General features: G+C 40.7%; 2 protein-coding genes across 2 annotated transcripts; both read right to left on the reverse strand.

The window, feature by feature from the left end:
* Positions 1–671: 671 nt before the first annotated feature.
* LOC106083120 (uncharacterized) lies at positions 672–4,715 on the reverse strand. The gene is made up of 3 exons (XM_013245975.2): positions 4,441–4,715; positions 4,254–4,361; positions 672–885 (listed from the first exon to the last, which is right to left on the reverse strand). The coding sequence occupies exons 1-3, from the start codon at positions 4,713–4,715 to the stop codon at positions 672–674; spliced, it is 597 nt and encodes a 198-aa protein (XP_013101429.2).
* A 5,518-nt stretch (positions 4,716–10,233) lies between these two features.
* LOC106083229 (clavesin-2) lies at positions 10,234–16,728 on the reverse strand. The gene is made up of 5 exons (XM_013246135.2): positions 16,417–16,728; positions 16,235–16,342; positions 10,803–10,947; positions 10,504–10,717; positions 10,234–10,429 (listed from the first exon to the last, which is right to left on the reverse strand). The coding sequence occupies exons 1-5, from the start codon at positions 16,689–16,691 to the stop codon at positions 10,275–10,277; spliced, it is 897 nt and encodes a 298-aa protein (XP_013101589.1). The 5' UTR covers positions 16,692–16,728; the 3' UTR covers positions 10,234–10,274.
* Between the last annotated feature and the right edge of the window lie 745 nt (positions 16,729–17,473).

Genomic DNA, 17,473 nt, shown 5'->3' on the forward strand with positions numbered 1-17,473 from the left:
GGAGCAGAGCACTATTCAAAACTCTTTCAGTTCTATGGGTCAAGGCAACCGGTTGAGTACATGCAACTCCACACCGAAATGTCCTTCCAGCGATTTTAGGTGTTAAACCACAGCCACCACGTTGCTCCCAACTGGGGTTTCACCAATAGTCAGGCTGGATCCGAAGTTCCAGGGGCTCCTGACTCCCGTGGTACCAGATTAAGGACTCTGGTTCGACCACGTAATCCAACGACTACTAGTTGAACTCCGGACTGGTCACCTTAAGGGATGATGCAAGCACCATACCGTAGCAACACGTCATTCAGAAAGAGACAGAAATTAGGTGGCTTAACCTGAAATGAAAGGAGTTCCACTTTAGGTTCTCATTTCTTTAAGATCCAATCTGATTTAGAGGATGTGAACATTCGCAAGTTATTGGGCTTTTTAAAGCGATCTGGTTGGTTCAACGGTGGGAACTAGAAGGCATCTTCCTTCTTCTGTTCCTGTGGTATCACTTTCAAAACATCAGAGTTCCACACACACCCACTCGACCAGCTCCAAGACTTCATGGTCCGGGCATCTTCAGCTCACCGACCTTTTCGATGCAGCCTACTAAATGCTAATCCATCCGCCGTCCCATCGCTTGACCTGTCACCGCCACATCCACCTCCTTTCGCCTTGTTGCAAAAATTTTAAATAACGGTTATTTTTTGATCAGATCTCGTGTGTCTTACGGTTGCTTTACAGTCTGATCTTCTTACCTGCAAGAAATACATCAACTTCTTAATTTGTGGTAAGCTCATGCGAGCCAGCTGGGAAAATGACAATCCTTCTAAGTCGATAATAAACACAATGCCTGGTATGAGATCGTTTCCTTGTAGCCACATGTCTTGAACGGAAAATAATCTACCCACAAATATGGAATTCAATGAAATAAAAAATAAAACAGTTAAAAAGTCCCTGCTGAGGAGGACATACATCAAGGGTGACCAATAGTTGTCGTTGGTGGTTTATAAATTTTGTCATGCACTGGCTGCTTACTGCAGTTGTCAGAACTTGTATACTATATGGTGTTGTGGTATGGTGTACGACACCTCAAAACTCCACCTACTGCTTAATATTCAGCCGAATCAAAAGCATGGCTTGTTTGTGCACTGTGCTGCGTACTACGGTTGTCAGAATTTGTATGCTATATGGTTGTTGTTGTTGTTGTTGTAGCAGTTTATTGTGTACTATCTTTCGTCTGCTTGATTCTGTTGAGTGTCAAGACCCAGGAACTCCGCGACTAAGATGGGGTGCGTCCACAGGGATCTGGGTCTGAGTCGAGTGGGTCTGGCCGGGCAGTTAAACAGGTGACGTGTATCGTGCGGTCCCTGGTTACAGTCGGGACATACATCTTGCACGTCGGCATCAATCCTAGCTCTGTGGGAATTGAGGCGGCTGCATCTGCCGGAACGTAATTGAGCCAGAATCACTCTGGTTTGCCGGGGGAGGTCGATTTCTTCGGGTGCAATGGGTGGCGGTCGTACTCCAAGGACTACATTCACCCGGTAGCCAGTTAACGCGTCTGCTACCGTGTCTGCATGAATGTTGTTCAGACCCGCTTGATATGCCGCTTGATCTAGAGGTTCTCTCTTGTAGCGCTGGACCTCACGCTCTAGATCATGTAGATCTACCTTAAGGCTTCTGGGCGGTGGGTATCTATCCACAAGATGATGATTTGGATGATTTCTGCGATAACAGCCCAAAAGGTATTGCTTAGACAGCATGTAGTTATGTCTTCGCACTGGTAGGATCTTTGTCTCCTGGTGGAGGTGGTCCACATGAGAACTAAGGAGGCAGCCCGTCGCAGTTCGGAGGGCGGCATTCTGACAGATCTGAATATTATTCCACTGCGTGTCACAAAGCTGACGTGACCACACTGGCGCTGCATAACTTACCACAGACCGGCCAATTGCTTTGTACGTGGTCAACAAGGTTTCTTTGTCTGCACCCCAAGTGCTGCCAGCGAGTGACTTGAGGACCTTGTTTCTACTTTTGACTTTATTGCAGATTGCTGTGGCATGTGGGGAGAAAGTGTAGGAGCTGTCAAATGTGACGCCAAGTATTTTGGGACACTTGATGGTCGGAATCAATTCTCCATCGACCATCACAGTCAGCTCAGAATTCACCTCACGCGTATTTGTAGTGAACAGTGTGGCTGAAGATTTGGTGGCGGATATCTTCAGATTTCTTGCAGCGAAATATGAGGCAAGCTCGTTGAGGTAGACGTTCAACCTATCGCAGATGTCATCAATGGGTGGGGGGCCTGATGCCAAGATCGTACAGTCGTCCGCATATGATACGATCTCTATGCCGTCTGGAGGAGGTGGAATGGAGGAAAGGTAGAGGTTAAACAGAGCCGGAGATATCACCCCGCCTTGGGGAACTCCCTGTTTCACTCTACGGTGTTTTGACTTCTTATCCCTAAATTCCACAAATGACTGGCGACCACACAGATAATTCGCGACCCAACGTTTAAGGCCTGGCTGGAGGGACGTGTTGGCGATGTCCTCAAATAATTTGGCATGGCTGACCGTGTCGAATGCCTTCGATAGGTCCAATGCCACGAGGACCGTCCTATCACATGGCCTGGGTTGATTGAAGCCACGGCAAATGTGTGTGGTGATGGCATGCAAAGCTGTTGTTGTGCTGTGCAGTCTCCGAAATCCGTGTTGATGCTCGGCGAATGGAAATTCTCCTACGAGGCTCGGGAGGAGTAATGCCTCAAGCGTCTTAGCCACTGGTGAGAGAAGGGAGATCGGTCTGTACGACTCCCCCAAACTCGGGTCTTTACCAGGCTTCAGTAGCGGGATCACTCTGCCCATTTTCCAGACATCGGGAACTATAAGAGTGTTCAATGACAGGTTAAGGACAGTGGTAAGGTACTCAACTCCAGGTAAATCCAGATTCTTCAGCATCAATGTAGAGATTCCGTCGGGGCCCAACGCCTTGGAAGATTTGGCGCCACGGATGACATTCGTAACTTCGCCCACGGTAAATTGTGATGGCTGTTCATCGGCTCGGAGACCACGAATACGGCGAATGGCTCTCCTCCTTGCCCTGTCTCTCTCGGGATGCACGATAAATTGACGGTTGAACAACCTGGCGCATCTCTTCGGATCAGTCACGGTTAACTCGCCAAAAGTGACTGAGGTCCTGTCGTCCCGTCTACCGGGGTTCGAGAGAGACTTAACAGTGGCCCACAATTTGCCTGCACCGGTGCCTAAGTTACATTGCTCCAAGTGTTCCAGCCACAAATTCCGCTTATGTTCGTTGACTACCCTGTTTATTTCCAGATTCAGCTCGCTGATTCTGGGGTTAGCGGGGTCCATAGCACGAATCCCATCACGCTCGTCTGCGAGTACCACTGCTTGCGCCGGGAAATTGGGTCGCACTTGCGGTATTCGACCGGCTGGAATAAAGCGAGCGGCTGCTGCGTTGATGATGTCTCGGAATTTCCTCTCGGCCACAAGCACATCAGAGGGGGGTGGCAGTTCATTGAAGCGGCGATTGGTATACTCTCTGAAGCCAGTCCAATTGGCCTTCTTATAGTTGATGAACGTTCGGCGCTCAGAGGTTATGAAGTCGGGTGGTCGGTCGATGGTGAGGATTATGGTGTTGTGGTCTGGTGGACGACACTTCAAAACTCCACCTACTGTTCGCTAAAACAGAAAGTCTTGTTGTGCTTCACAGCCACACTGGGGACGAGTGTGTCTTTTCTTTGGTCAAGCAGCAGCGAAGGGTACTGTTTTGTATTTGAAACAATGTCCAAAACCCCAGGCTGTATGAACTATACATTGAGTGGTTCTGGCTCAATTACGTTCCGGCAGAAGCAGCCGCCTCAACTCCTACAGAGCAAGGATTGATGCCGACGTGCAAGATGTATGTCCCGATTGTAACCAGGGACCGCACGATACACATCACCTGTTTAACTGCCCAGCCAGACCCACTCGACTCAGACCCAGATGCCTGTGTACGCACCCCATCTTAGTCGCAGAGTTCGACACTCAATAGAATCAAGCAGACGATAGATAGAAAACAACAAACTGCTACAACAACAACAATATCTTCTTTGATTAATTCGCAATTTAGTATGATTTGGGGATTACCCTAATTCGGTTAGGGTCTGAGACCCACAAAGTTCATTCTATGTTAGTTTGTTTGCCTCCAAGACAATTTTCCGTTGAACCTTGCTTTGAAAATATTTCAGCTTATCGCAATGATTTACTTACATTTTTAAGACAGCCACAAAATCATACTTTGATGGTTCAATGTCCATGATCTTAGCAACAATGGCACAGTAGCCTTCATCTGTCAATTTGTCCAAAGGAAATCCTGCCCTGGAAATGAAATTAAAAATCAATAAAAAAACCCATATAAACTCAAGAGAGATCATTCAAAACCAGCCATCCAACATACATCACCTGTCGGCCTATCCTCATTTGTGGTGAATCCATATCCAAGTTGCCAAAAAATTCCTCTGTATGAGTGCGAAAAGTGTAGTAGTTATCGATCACCTGCTTGGTGTATTCCATGTGATGATCACAGGTATGATAGAACAACAGGACCTCATGCTCCAACAGCTCAGGCATATGAGGTTGGGCTTTCAGCCATTGATGAAGTTTTTGCACTTCCTCTCGCTTGATGCTGGGATTCTGGGCATATTGTTTCTCCAAATCGAATAAAGGCCACATTTTTACAAGTTAATCATGAAAAGAGACAAACTTGTGCGTTACATCCAAAGTTTGTCAAGTGACTGTTGCACTTACCCTTGAACAGTTAATATGATAGCCTAACTAAGGTAATAATTCACATGATACTAAAAAAATGCAAATCCCTTAGTGGAGGGTAACAAAACTCGTATGTGATATATTTGACAACATTTTGGATGCATTGCTTCATTTGGGCAAGGGTTCATTGGATCGTTAATGTTTTGTTAACTTATCGCTGTATGGTGTAATATGATAAAAGGGATATATTAATTTAGCGTAATAAGAGAAATATATTATTAAAGGTGATGTTGTGGTACATATAACGACCAAACTGTTGAATGGATTTTAATAAGTTGGGCATCATTCCATCATTAAAGAAAAGCCATGACGATGAGCAAGTTAATTTTCAATAAAATAAGAAGAAGCACTTAAACAGTGATTCTCTTTCTCTCGGATCATTTGTTTCCCTTACTCTTAACACTGATACTTCCACCTATGGCTATTGCATTACACCTATAACGAAACAAATACAAAGAATAATCCAATAACAATTTGCTGTGTTTATTTATGCTATTAGTTAATGGCACACACCACACAGCCACCCAATTGTAGCATTGCTACCACTTTATATATGGTCTGCCCATGCTCTGCAATTCATAATATGAAAGCAGTGCATGGGCAGAGCAAATATAGAGTGGGATCAATGCTACAATTCGGTGGTTATGCGGTGTGTGCCATTAACTAGCATAAATGCATAAATAAACACAGCAAATTGTTGTTAGTTTTTTTGTAAGGCATTCGCTTCGTTATGTGTGTGAATGCAAAGCCATAGGTGGGAGTATTAGTGGTGAGAGTAAGAGAAACAAATGGCGAGAGAAAGAGTATCGCTATTTAGGTGAAGGTGTTGTGGGTGTGTGATGTGCGTAACTCTGCTTGGCGTATATGTCAGCCAATTTCGTGCAGCTCGGCTTAGGCGTACGAGGCATTTGCATGTTCGTTGTTGTGTTTGTATATGTTTTGCGAGGCTGCAAAACAAAGAATTTATAACTACACTCATTTGCAGCAAAGAGGGTGAGAAAAGAAAAGAGTTGGCATTAGAGCGAAATACAGCATGGCCAGTGACAAAAGTTAAAGACACAACATGATTGAGTTGCTTACGATAATTCGTTTTTCCTTTTATTCCAACTTTCGGTTGCAAAGAAACAAAGCAAAATACGAAAAATGTTCGAACGAATGCCCGAATCAAAACAGAATAACCCGAAAATGTTGCAACCCTCAATGTGATTCCAATTGGAATACATGGAAAATGTTGTGTCTTTAACGCATGTTATTTTATGGTACGGGGAAGACAAAGCAGAAACCCTCTCTTGTATTATCTCACCCTCTTTGATTTGCAGTAGGTGAGTTTTAGAAAAGCGAGTTTATGGTACATATTACGGCCAAACGGCTGAATGGCTTCAATCGAAAGACACTTTCCAGAGATATGCGGAATATATATATGAATATTAATTTTCCCAAGAGAAAATCCATGAAAATGCGGAATTGATTGTCAAGAAGAGAAGAGGAAGCAGAAACACAGGAAATTTTGTTGTTTGTGGGAATGCAAAGCATGGGCAGACCATATATAGAGTGGGAACAATGCTACAATTGGATGGCTGTGCGGTGTGTGCCATTAACTAGCATAAACGCAGCAAATTGTTGTTGTTTTTTTTTTGCTAAAGCATTCGTTTCGTTATGTGTGTGAATGCAAAGCCAACGGTGGGAGTATTAGTGGTGAGAGTAATAGAAACAAATGGCGAGAGAGAAAGAGTATCACTATTTAGGTGAAGGTGTTGTGGGGGTGTGATGTGCGTAGCCCTACTTGGCATATGGGCCAGACAATTCCTTATAGCTAGGCTTTGGTGTATGAGGCATTAGCATGTCTATTGTGGTTGTTTTTAGATGTTTTGCGAGGCTGCACAACAAAACAAACAATTTACAGCTACAGCTTTTGCAGTAGGTGGGTTTTAGAAAAGCGAGTTTATGGTAAATATTACGGCTGAATGGATAAAATAGGCTTCAATCGAAAGAAATTTTTCCAGAGATGTGCAGAATAGGTATATAAGAAAATTAATTTTCCGAAAAGAAAATTCATGAAACGAAAAATTAACTTTTAATAAGAGAAGAAGAAGCAGAATCACATCAAATGTTGTTGCTTTTTTCTTAATCATTCGTTACTTGTGGAAATGTGGAAGTATTAGTGGTGAGAATGCGAGAGGTGACTAATATGTGATTGTGGGAAGGTGGAAGTATTAGTGGCGAGAGTGTGAGAGGTGACTGATATGTGCGAGAGAAAGAGTATGCTAAAAGAGTTCACTATTGGGGGTACGGGTGTGTGGCAGGGATGGAAAAGTCAGTATTTTAGTACTTTTTCCACTTGAGGAGTACCGTTCTACCCCCGATATATTTAGTACCTTTTCAAGCACTACGCATTTTTTCGAACAATTCGGATGTTTTTGAGCCTTGTTTATCACTTTATGCAACAAGCCACGATAAAATGGGGATACTCAATTGTTAGTCGCTCGAATCATATCTGTCCGACTGTCAAATTTTGCCTTATGTGGATGATTTGGGGATGAAAAGGGGCAATATCACTTTATATTTAGTCTAAATTGACTAATTGCGCCTCTAGAAAACTTTAGCAGCGTAGCGGGGGCCCTGACACTTATCTCCAAGTTTCTATATGAGAATGTTGATTTGCTTCCGAAATTAAGATATCATATAGTACCGATCGGTCTATATGTTTGTCTGGAGGGTTTTAGGGTAAGGCGTTCAAAATTTGTGTTTTTGGACTTCTATCAATGTAATGCAAATTTACCAATGAACATTCTATTAAGGAACAAGGGGAAACCTCTCACATATCAATGATTGCTGTTCGATTCAAGTTTCAGCTCAATGATAAGGGATGTCCTTTTTATTGCCGAGTCTGAATGGCGTGCCGCACAGTGACACCTCTTTGGGGAGAAGTTTTTTACTATCAATGTACAATTAAAAATTGCATCGCTGATATAATCTCCGATATATCGCAAAAGATGGGAATGCTTTGTGTTCCGTTGGGGTTATATATAAAGAGCCCAAAAATTTTTATCATGAGAACTCTTTTGGGTGTTTGCTTCACCATTGCCATCATCATAACTTGGAATATCTCATACTTCTGATTGGCTCTTGTACTGTGTAATCTGTATGAAAGATGTTTTCCTGAAAAGTAATCTGTAAGAAAGAAGGTTTCCTTATGATTGATTTCTGTAGTGGCTTTTATTTTCCATTCCGTAGATAAATCGATCATTTAGCTTGTATCGAAAGAGAAATGAACACACCATGAAACAATGATCCTAACAAACAAAAAAAACTTGAGATTTTTGAAATCTTTGTACCAGAAAGAAGTGAAAAGGCGTTAAGTTCGGACGGGCCGAACTTTGAATACCCATCACCACCCGAGGTGGTAGGTATCCGAAGTTTTACATATATACCCGAATATATGTAAACCACCTTTCGTCATAGTCCGTTGAAAAATGCATAATTTATGCCCCATAGCAGCTTTATCGAAATATGGTCCGATTTGGACCACATTTGACACGGATATTGTTCAATTTTGTAGAACAAAATATTGGTCTTTTTGGTAGCCATATCCAAATATAGACCGATCTGAACCATATACGACACGGATGTCGAAAAGCCTAACACAACTCTCTGCCCCAAATTTCGGCGAAATCAGACAATAAATGTGACTTGTGGGCTCAAAACCTTATATCGAGAGATTGATCTATATGGCAGCTATAGCCAAATTTGGATCAATCTAGGCCAAATTGAAGAAGAATGTTGAAGAGCCTAACACAACTCACTGTCTCGAATTTTGGCGAAATCGGACAACAAATGCTCATTTTTTAGGCCCAAGACCTTAAATGGAGAGATCGGTCTATATGGCAGCTATAGCCAAATCTGGAGAATGTTGAGGAACCTAACACAACTCACTGTCTCCAATTTCGGCGAAATCGGATAATAAATGCGCCTTTTATTAGCCCAAAACCTTAAATCGAGAGATTGGTCTATATGGCAGCTATATCCAAATCTGGAACGATCTGAGCCAAATTGAAAAGGAATGTTGAATGGTCTAAAAAATCTCACTGTCCCAAATTTCGGCGAAATCAGACAATAAATGCGACTTCTGTGGGCTCAAAACCATATATCGAGAGATCGGTCTATATGACAGCTATATCTAAATCTAGTCCGATCTGAGCCAAATTGAAAAGGAATGTTGAAGGGCCTAACACAACTCACTGTCTCGAATTTTGGCGAAATCGGACAACAAATGCGCATTTTATGGGCTCGAGACCTTAAATCGAGAGATCGGTATAGCCAAATCTGGACCGATCTGGGCTCAATTTAAGAAGGATGCTGAAGGGTTAAGTGCAACTCATTGTCCCAAATTTCAGCAAAATCGGATAATAATGGCTTTTTTTGGGCCTAAGACCCTAAATCGGCGGATCGGTCTATATGGGGGATATATAAATATATGCTCCGATATAGCCCATCTTCGAACCTTTAAAGAATCTGTGTAAAGTTTCAGCTCAATATCTTTATTTTCAAAGACTACAGCGCGATTTCCACAGACAGACGTACGGGCATGGCTAGATCGTCTTAGATTTTTACGCTGATCAAGAATATATATATTGTACTTTATAGAGTCGGAAATGGATATTTCGATGTGTTGCAAACGGAATGACAAAATGAATATACCCCCATCCATCGGTGATGGGTATAAAAATGGTATGGCAGCCATGTAAAAACTTCTCCCCAAAAATGTATCGCACTGCAACATGCTGTTCGGACTCCGCTATAAAAAGGAGGTCCCTAAAACTTGAATCGGACAGCACTCATTGATATGTGAGAACTATCTTCAAAATTTAATTCTCGTATAAAATTTAAGCGGAGCCCATCGTGGCGCAGAGGTTGCATGTTCGCCTATGACCCCGATTACCAGGGTTCAAATCCCGGCGCGAACATCTTAGTAATGCCGGCTACATTTGTAGGGTATCCTGCGTTGTTAAAACTTCTCTACCAAGTGGTGTCGCTATGCGGCACGTCATTCGGGCTCGGCATATAAAAGGAGGTCACTTATCATTGAGTCTTTTAACATTACACGGACTGCACTCATTGATATGAGGGAAGTATCCCCTGTTCCTTCATGCAATTTTCATAGAAAATGTAGTTTAGTAGAATAAATTTTAAGCATATTTTAATTTTCATAAAAATTTACATTAACTTTATATTTACAAATGCCAAAGAATTCCATTACATTGCTTAGAAATAACCCCGCTTTTTTTTTACTTTATTAAAAACTCTGTATACATATAATACGTGAAATGTCCTCTTAGTATTAATAGTCAACAATAAAATTCCTATGGAAATTGTCTCCATAGGACATGTGGTAAATTTTAAAAATCTTAAAAATCTAGGCAGTTCATTGTGGTGTTTAAACTCTACGCTCATCATCCACACACCCTAATCGATGTCCAATTTCTTAAAATTCCCTTCAGTGCCAAAGAGTTCTGAGGAATGTTTTGCCTTCGCTGGCCTAAGTTTTTCATTCACACGATGAGTGCTGTTGTATTCCATAATGTCAACACGGGATTCAAACAAGCTTTTAAGGAATGTCTCTGAAATGAGTGAAATTAATCATTTTTATATAAAAAAAAAACCTTCTTTGCTAAACCTAGGCTTAACAGCTTACCTTGAAACTGTTTGATATCCTTGTCGGGACCACCATACTCCTTGGGCAACAATTCGCGGGGAACAAACTTGTAAAAGCTTTCCATGTTGGTGTGCACATGCAGCATATCCATCAATTCCTTTTTCATGAAGGGTGCCATAAGCGACAACAGTTTATCAATGATGGCATTCGAATTGAGAAAATGAAGACCCACAAGACGAGATGGTATAGCTTCCTGGGTTGATGAAAATAGAAGAGAAACAAATGTTTGGGATGTAATAATTTTTGATAATAAGGGTTTTTTTTTTACCAAGGCTTACCTGTAGATAGTAGATGACTTTTTTCAATTGCATTATTCCAATGCGAGCAATGTGACCGAAGGTGGCTCCCGATAAATCTATGGCAATAATAAGTCCAGCCGCAATGCCATTTTCCAGCATCACCTTATCTTGACTCACACAATATCTGTGGAAATAGAAAAATTAGAATAAAACAACTAAGAGCGTGCTAAGTTTGGCCGGGCCGAATCTTAGGAACCCACCTCCATGGATTTTATTTATATGGGATCTATTGGGTTGCCCAAAAAGTAATTGCGGATTTTTTAAAAGAAAGTAAATGCATTTTTAATAAAACTTAGAATGAACTTTAATCAAATATACTTTTTTTACACTTTTTTTCTTAAGAAAGCTTAAAGTAACAGCTGATAACTGACAGAAGAAAGAATGCAATTACAGAGTCACAAGCTGTGAAAAAATTTGTCAACGCCGACTATATGAAAAATCCGCAATTACTTTTTGGGCAACCAATATATCAGGTTCTTGACCGATATGAACCGTACTTATCTACGTTGTTGGGAGACCTAACAGAACAACTACATGCAAAATTTCAGCCAAATCGGACAAAAATTGTGGCTTCCCCGGTCTCAAGAAGTCAAATCGGGAGATCGGCTTATATGGGAGCTGTATCAGATTATTGGCCGATTTGAATCGTACTTGCCACAGTTGTTGGAAGTCACAACACGACACTGTGTGCAAAATTTCAGTCAAATCGGAATATCCAAATCTGAACCTATATGGTCCATTTGCAACGACCCCAACGACCTACACAAATGTTAAGTATCTGCGGACAATTTCAAGCTGCTTCGACCGCTATCGTGATTTTGACAAACGGACGAATGGACGGAAATGGCTAGATTGACACAGAATGTCGAGACGAGCAAGAATATATACTAATCTAGTCATTCTATTTGTAACACCTAGAAGTATTCGTCTAAGACCCAATCTTCTTCTTATATATAAAAATCAATTTGTGTTTGTTTGTTTGTACGTTTGTGTGTTCCTTATGGACTCAGAAACGGCTGAACCGATTTCTTGAAATTTTCACAGATGGTGCATAATGATCTCGTGGTGAAAATTGGGACTACATTTTTTGATATCTGAAGGGGGAGCGGACCCTCCCCCTTACTCTAATTTTCAGAAACACCACATCTCGAAGATGGGTGTTGCGATTTAAGCGAAATTTTGTGTGTACCCTAAAAATAAAAATTTGGTATCCAAATTTCGGATGGGGTACCTGGGGGGGCCGTCCCACTCTAAAACCTACCAAACATATACTTAGACCAATCACGACAATATGGGACTCAAATGAAAGGTATTTAGGATAAGAAAACGTATCTGATATCCAATTGTCGGACCAAGTGTTAAGGGGACCACCCCAACCCCCAGAACACCCCTAAATCGAACATATTTACCGACCATGGCAATATGGGACTCAAATGAAAGGTATTTGCGGGTAGAATACGAATCTAATATCCAAAGGTGGGACCACGTTTCTGGGGGTCAACCCCTTCCTCAAAACACCCCCCAAACAGTACCTATTTACTGACCATGGGAATATGGGGCTTAAATAAAAGGTATTTTAGTGTAGAATTCGAATCTGATATCCAAATATGGGTTCAAGTGTTTGGGGGGCCGCCTCTCCCCAAAAACATCCCCCAAAGGGGACAAATTTACGACCATAGCAATATGGGGCTCAAATGAAAGGTCTTTGGGAGTAAAGCGAGAATCTGATATCAATATTCGGGAAAAGTGTCTATGGGGCCACCCCACCCCTACAACACCACCTAAATAGGAAGTATTTGCTAACTATTGCAATATGAGACTCAAATAAGAGGGTTTTTAGAGTAGAACACGAATCCGATATATATTTTTAAGGCCAACTCACTGAGTGGCCGCCCATCCCCCAAAACATCCTCCAAGCAGGTCATGTTTGCCGACTATGGAAATATGGGGCTCAAATTAAAGGTGTTTGGGAGTAGACCTAATATAAACATTAGGGACCAATTGTCTAGGGGACGTCCCACCACCATAACAACCCCTAAATAGGACGTATTTGCTCACCAAGACAATTTGGGTCTTAAAGAGAGTGGAACTAAATATTGATAGTTTTTAGGGCCAATACCCCAAACCAAACATATTTGCTGACTTTTGCAATAAGGAGTTTAAATGAGATTAGAAAACGAATTTGATATCCAATTTTGAGGGCAATGGCAATATGGGGTTCAAATAAATGATATGTAGATATATGCGAATAGAGCACGTTGCTGATATATTTTCCGGGCTTAGTGTTTGGGGGACCACCCCAATCCCCAAAACAACCCTAGATCGGGCATATTTACCGACCATGTCAATGTGGGGCTTAAATAAAAGGTATTGGGGGGTAGAGCAAGAATTGATACCCACTTTCGGGACCAATTTTCTGGGGGTCTACCCCTTTCCCAAAATACCCCACAAACAGCAATTTTTTACTGACCATCGCAGTATGGGGCTCAAATAAAGGTATGTGGGAGTAGAATACAAATTTGATATCCATATGTAGGACCATGAATTTAGGGCATCACTCCTTTCACAAAACATCCCCCAAAGGGTAACAATTTTTCGACCATGGGAATATGTGGCTCAAATCAAAGGTATTTGAGATTAGAAAATGAATTTGATAACCTATTTTGGGGCCATGTGTTTGGAGGACGCCTCATCGTGTAAACTCCCCTAAGCCAATGGCAATATGGCGTTTAAATAAATAGTGTACAAAAGAAGAGCACGACGCTGACATTTTTTCAGGGCCAAGTATATGGGAGACCACCTCTCCCCCGAAAACATCACTAAATCGGATATCATTAGAATATCGGGCTGAAATAAAGTATTTTAAGAATAGAGTACACCTTACATCCACACTGAAATTCGTAGACCCATAAGGATCATATGGGATTGAGATAAAGGCACTTATATTGTTAAACTGTTAGTCAAGCGATATACTATTGGGTTGCCCAAAAAGTAATTGCTTAATTGGATTTTTTAAAAGAAAGTAAATGCATTTTTAATAAAACTTAGAATGAACTTTAATCAAATATACTTTTTTTACACTTTTTTTTTCTAAAGCAAGCTAAAAGTAACAGCTGATAACTGACAGAAGAAAGAATGCAATTACAGAGTCACAAGCTGTGAAAAAATTTGTCAACGCCGAATAAATGAAAAATCCGCAATTACTTTTTGGGCAACCCAATATTTTTGAAAATAAATATTCAAAGGAAACTTTTGTCCAATATAAAGTAAAAGAAGGCGCAGCGGAGCGGGCTCGGGTCGGCTAGTAGCTGCCATATAAACCGATCTGGGATTTTGACTTCGTAAGTCATTAGAGGGCTCAATTCTCATTCGATTTGGCTGAAATTTTGCATGAGGTGTTTTGTTATGACTTCCAAAAAACTGTGCTAAACGTAGTTTAAATGGGTTCATAACCTGATATAGCTGCAATATATACCGATCTTGGATCTTGACTTCTTGAGCCAATAGAGGGCGCAGCTCTCATCGAATTTAGCTGAAATTTTGCACGAAGTGTTTTTTTATGACTTCCAACTACTGTGCTGAGTATGGTTTAATTCGCTACATAACCTGATATAGCTGCCATATAAACCGATCTTGGATCTTGATTTCTTGAGCCGCTAGAGGGCGCAATTCTCATCCGAAATTTTGCATAAAGTTGTTTGTTATGACTTCCAACAACTGTGCCGAGTATGGTTCAAATCGGTGCATAACCTGATGTAGCTGTCATATAAACCGATCTGGGATCTTGACTTCTTGAGCCACTAGAGGGCGTAATTCTCTTCCGATTTTGCTGAAATTTTGTACAACGGCTTTTCATATGACCTTCAATATACATGGTCAATATGGTTTAAATCGACCTATAGCTTGATACAGCTCCCATATAAAGCGATCTTCCGATCATGCTTCTTGAGCCCCTACAAGGTGCAATTATTATCCGAATGGACTGAAATATATTCCAATGACTTCTACTATGGTCTATTCACTTATGGTCCGAATCGGACTATTACTTGATATATCTCCACTAGCATAACAATTCTTATCCATTATTCCTTGTTTGCCTTAAAAGAGACACCGCACAAAGAACCTTGGTGGAGGGTATACAAGATTCGGCCCGGCCTAACTTGTTTATATTGTGTTGCCCAAAAAGTAATTGCGGATTTTTCATATAGTCGGCGTTGTCAATTTTTTTCACAGCTTGTGACTTTGTAATTGCATTCTTTCTTCTGTCACTTATCAGCTGTTACTTTTAGCTTGCTTTAGAAAAAAAGTGTAAAAAAAGTATATTTGATTAAAGTTCATTCTAAGTTTTATTAAAAATGCATTTACTTTCTTTTAAAAAATCCGCAATTACTTTTTGGGCAACCCAATATTATAATTCTTATAAAATTTCTTTCACTTTTTTTTCACATCACTTGTTTGATTTTTTTATAAAATCTGTAATATTTAAAATTTTCCTGTATGTTTTTAAAATTTCCAAAATTTCACTCTCTCTCACATTTTCCTGTATATTTTTACAATTTCCAAAATTTCACTCTCGATCAGAATTCTGAATTTTTCAAGTTTTTTGCCTGTTAGGCAAAATTTACAATTTTTGTTTGTTTCTCTTTCGAGACGAGCTCAATGATCGGAGATGCAAATGGATAAGGAAAGCCAAGGATAGCAACTCCCACCAACCACTATGGGACGCGCTTCATCTTTGTTTAGAAGACTTTTCAACCAGACTAGGTGTGATGGCTTCAAGGGCCGTACATTGGTATGTTGTATTTGAATCGTATTAAAAGCGAAGAAACATCTATGATACAATTACCACTTTAGTCAAGCTCGACAACCCTGCTTATTAGCTGTACTTTTCCCAATGCATGCATTTTTGTGTAATGACAGACATTCTGTCTGTGACAAATTACACTTCTTCCGTACTACACATGATTTTGTTCATCTGTTGAAGTTGTATTGATGGCTTCGAAAGCTAAGACAACTGCAATGGCTTTCGCTGGTGCTCCCTGTGCCCAAGTTCGAATCCTGGCCGGGCTCTGCCAACAGAAGATGAACAAAAATCATGTGTAATACGGAAGAAGTGTTATTTGCCACAGACAGAATGTCTGTCATTACACAAAAGTACATGCATTGGGAAAAGTACAGCTAATAAGCAGGGTTGTCGGGCTTGGTTTAAGTGGTAATTGTATCATAGATGTTTCTTCGCTTTTAATATGATTCAAATACAACATATCAACGTAAGGCTCTTGAAGCCATCACACCTAATCTGGTTGAAAAGTCTTCTAACCAAAGACGAAACGCGTCCCATAGTGGTTGGTGTGAGTTGCTACCTCGATCAGTATTTTCAAATTCTTCCTTACTTTCAAGTCTTTACTTACAATTTAATGGAATTAACAAAATTGAACTTTGAAGGATCCGGATCCACTAGTTTTGCCAACAGTACAGCATATCCTTCGGGTGTCTTTTGTGTCAGTGGAAAGGCGGCTCTATGGCATTCGGGAAAAAAGTGAAACACTAGTCAGCTATTTTTCAATTCAAATTTCACCACCACTCAACTTACACCGTCCTGTAGACCTGTTTCATATCAGGCGATTCAACATCCAAGTTACTAAAGAACTCTTCGAAATGTGTGCGACAGGTGTAGCTGAGGTCCAGCACCTGCTTGGAGTATTCCATGCTACAGCCACAGGCATAGAAGAAGCACACAGCCTCATGCTCCGTTATGCTGGGCAGATGGGGTTGGGTTTGGGCCCATTGCAGGAGTTTTAGCACTTCCTCGCGTTGAATTTTGGGAAATAAGGCATATTGCTGTTCCAAATCGAATAACTGAAACATGATTGGCAGATTTGGGTGTTGTTTTTTTATTGTTTATGGTTTTGTTCGCGTCTTCTTGACTTCTTCTTTGCTTTTTGAACTTTAAGCGCTTGCGGTTTTTGGCTCGTTTGCACGCTCGATATCTTGGGCCAATACTGAGGCATATGAATGAAATAAAACTTCCGTCGAATCTCGATGGGGTTTTTGAATAGCTAAAACATACACAAAAAAAAAATACATTTTAATTATACTTAATAAATAATTATACATAATAAAAGCCACTATGTCTGCGACTACTCGAACCACAAGCCAACAAAAAAAAACATTCAGTTTATAAATTCTGATTTATTTAAATTTGTTGATTCGCATGTTTGCCGCATGCTATTTTTCTGTTGTTTTTTGTCATTTGGTATTAGTTTTTTTTTTGGCAGGGCGTAAAATTGCCTTTGTTGAAGTTGTGTTTCGCATGCCTCAATCCCCTCCCTGATTGCATTTTAATGGTGTATTTTTATTTTTAAACGCCTGACATAAGATCAGATAAGTCTTTTTTTTTTGTTGCTTCTTCTGCTATCAATCCCCATACACCGGCACTTGAAAATGTCCACAAATTTAAATGAATCGCAAAATATTGATATAGCTTAAGCTGACTGAGAGATAATGGCTTGTAAGGGCTTTTGTGGGAAAATGGTATAAATGGACGAATAATGAAAAACATAATTTTTTCTATAGAAAATACCGTCAAAATTTGTGGTCCCCCAGATACTAAGCCCTGAAAAAAAATCAGCATCATGCTCTACTCTCAA

This window comes from Stomoxys calcitrans, chromosome 2 (assembly GCF_963082655.1).
Source record: "Stomoxys calcitrans chromosome 2, idStoCalc2.1, whole genome shotgun sequence".
In the NCBI taxonomy this organism is placed as follows: domain Eukaryota; kingdom Metazoa; phylum Arthropoda; class Insecta; order Diptera; family Muscidae; genus Stomoxys; species Stomoxys calcitrans.

Coding starts and splice junctions, on each gene's coding strand:
- LOC106083120 (XM_013245975.2), bottom strand. CDS start 4,715: ATGTGGCCTTTATTCGATTTGGAGAAACAATATGCCCAGAATCCCAGC. Junction 4,362..4,440: donor AGGATAGGCCGACAGGTGAT/GTATGTTGGATG, acceptor TTTCATTTCCAG/GGCAGGATTTCCTTTGGACA. Junction 886..4,253: donor TTTGTGGCTGTCTTAAAAAT/GTAAGTAAATCA, acceptor ATTTGTGGGTAG/ATTATTTTCCGTTCAAGACA.
- LOC106083229 (XM_013246135.2), bottom strand. CDS start 16,691: ATGTTTCAGTTATTCGATTTGGAACAGCAATATGCCTTATTTCCCAAA. Junction 16,343..16,416: donor AAACAGGTCTACAGGACGGT/GTAAGTTGAGTG, acceptor CGAATGCCATAG/AGCCGCCTTTCCACTGACAC. Junction 10,718..10,802: donor AAGTCATCTACTATCTACAG/GTAAGCCTTGGT, acceptor TCATCAACCCAG/GAAGCTATACCATCTCGTCT.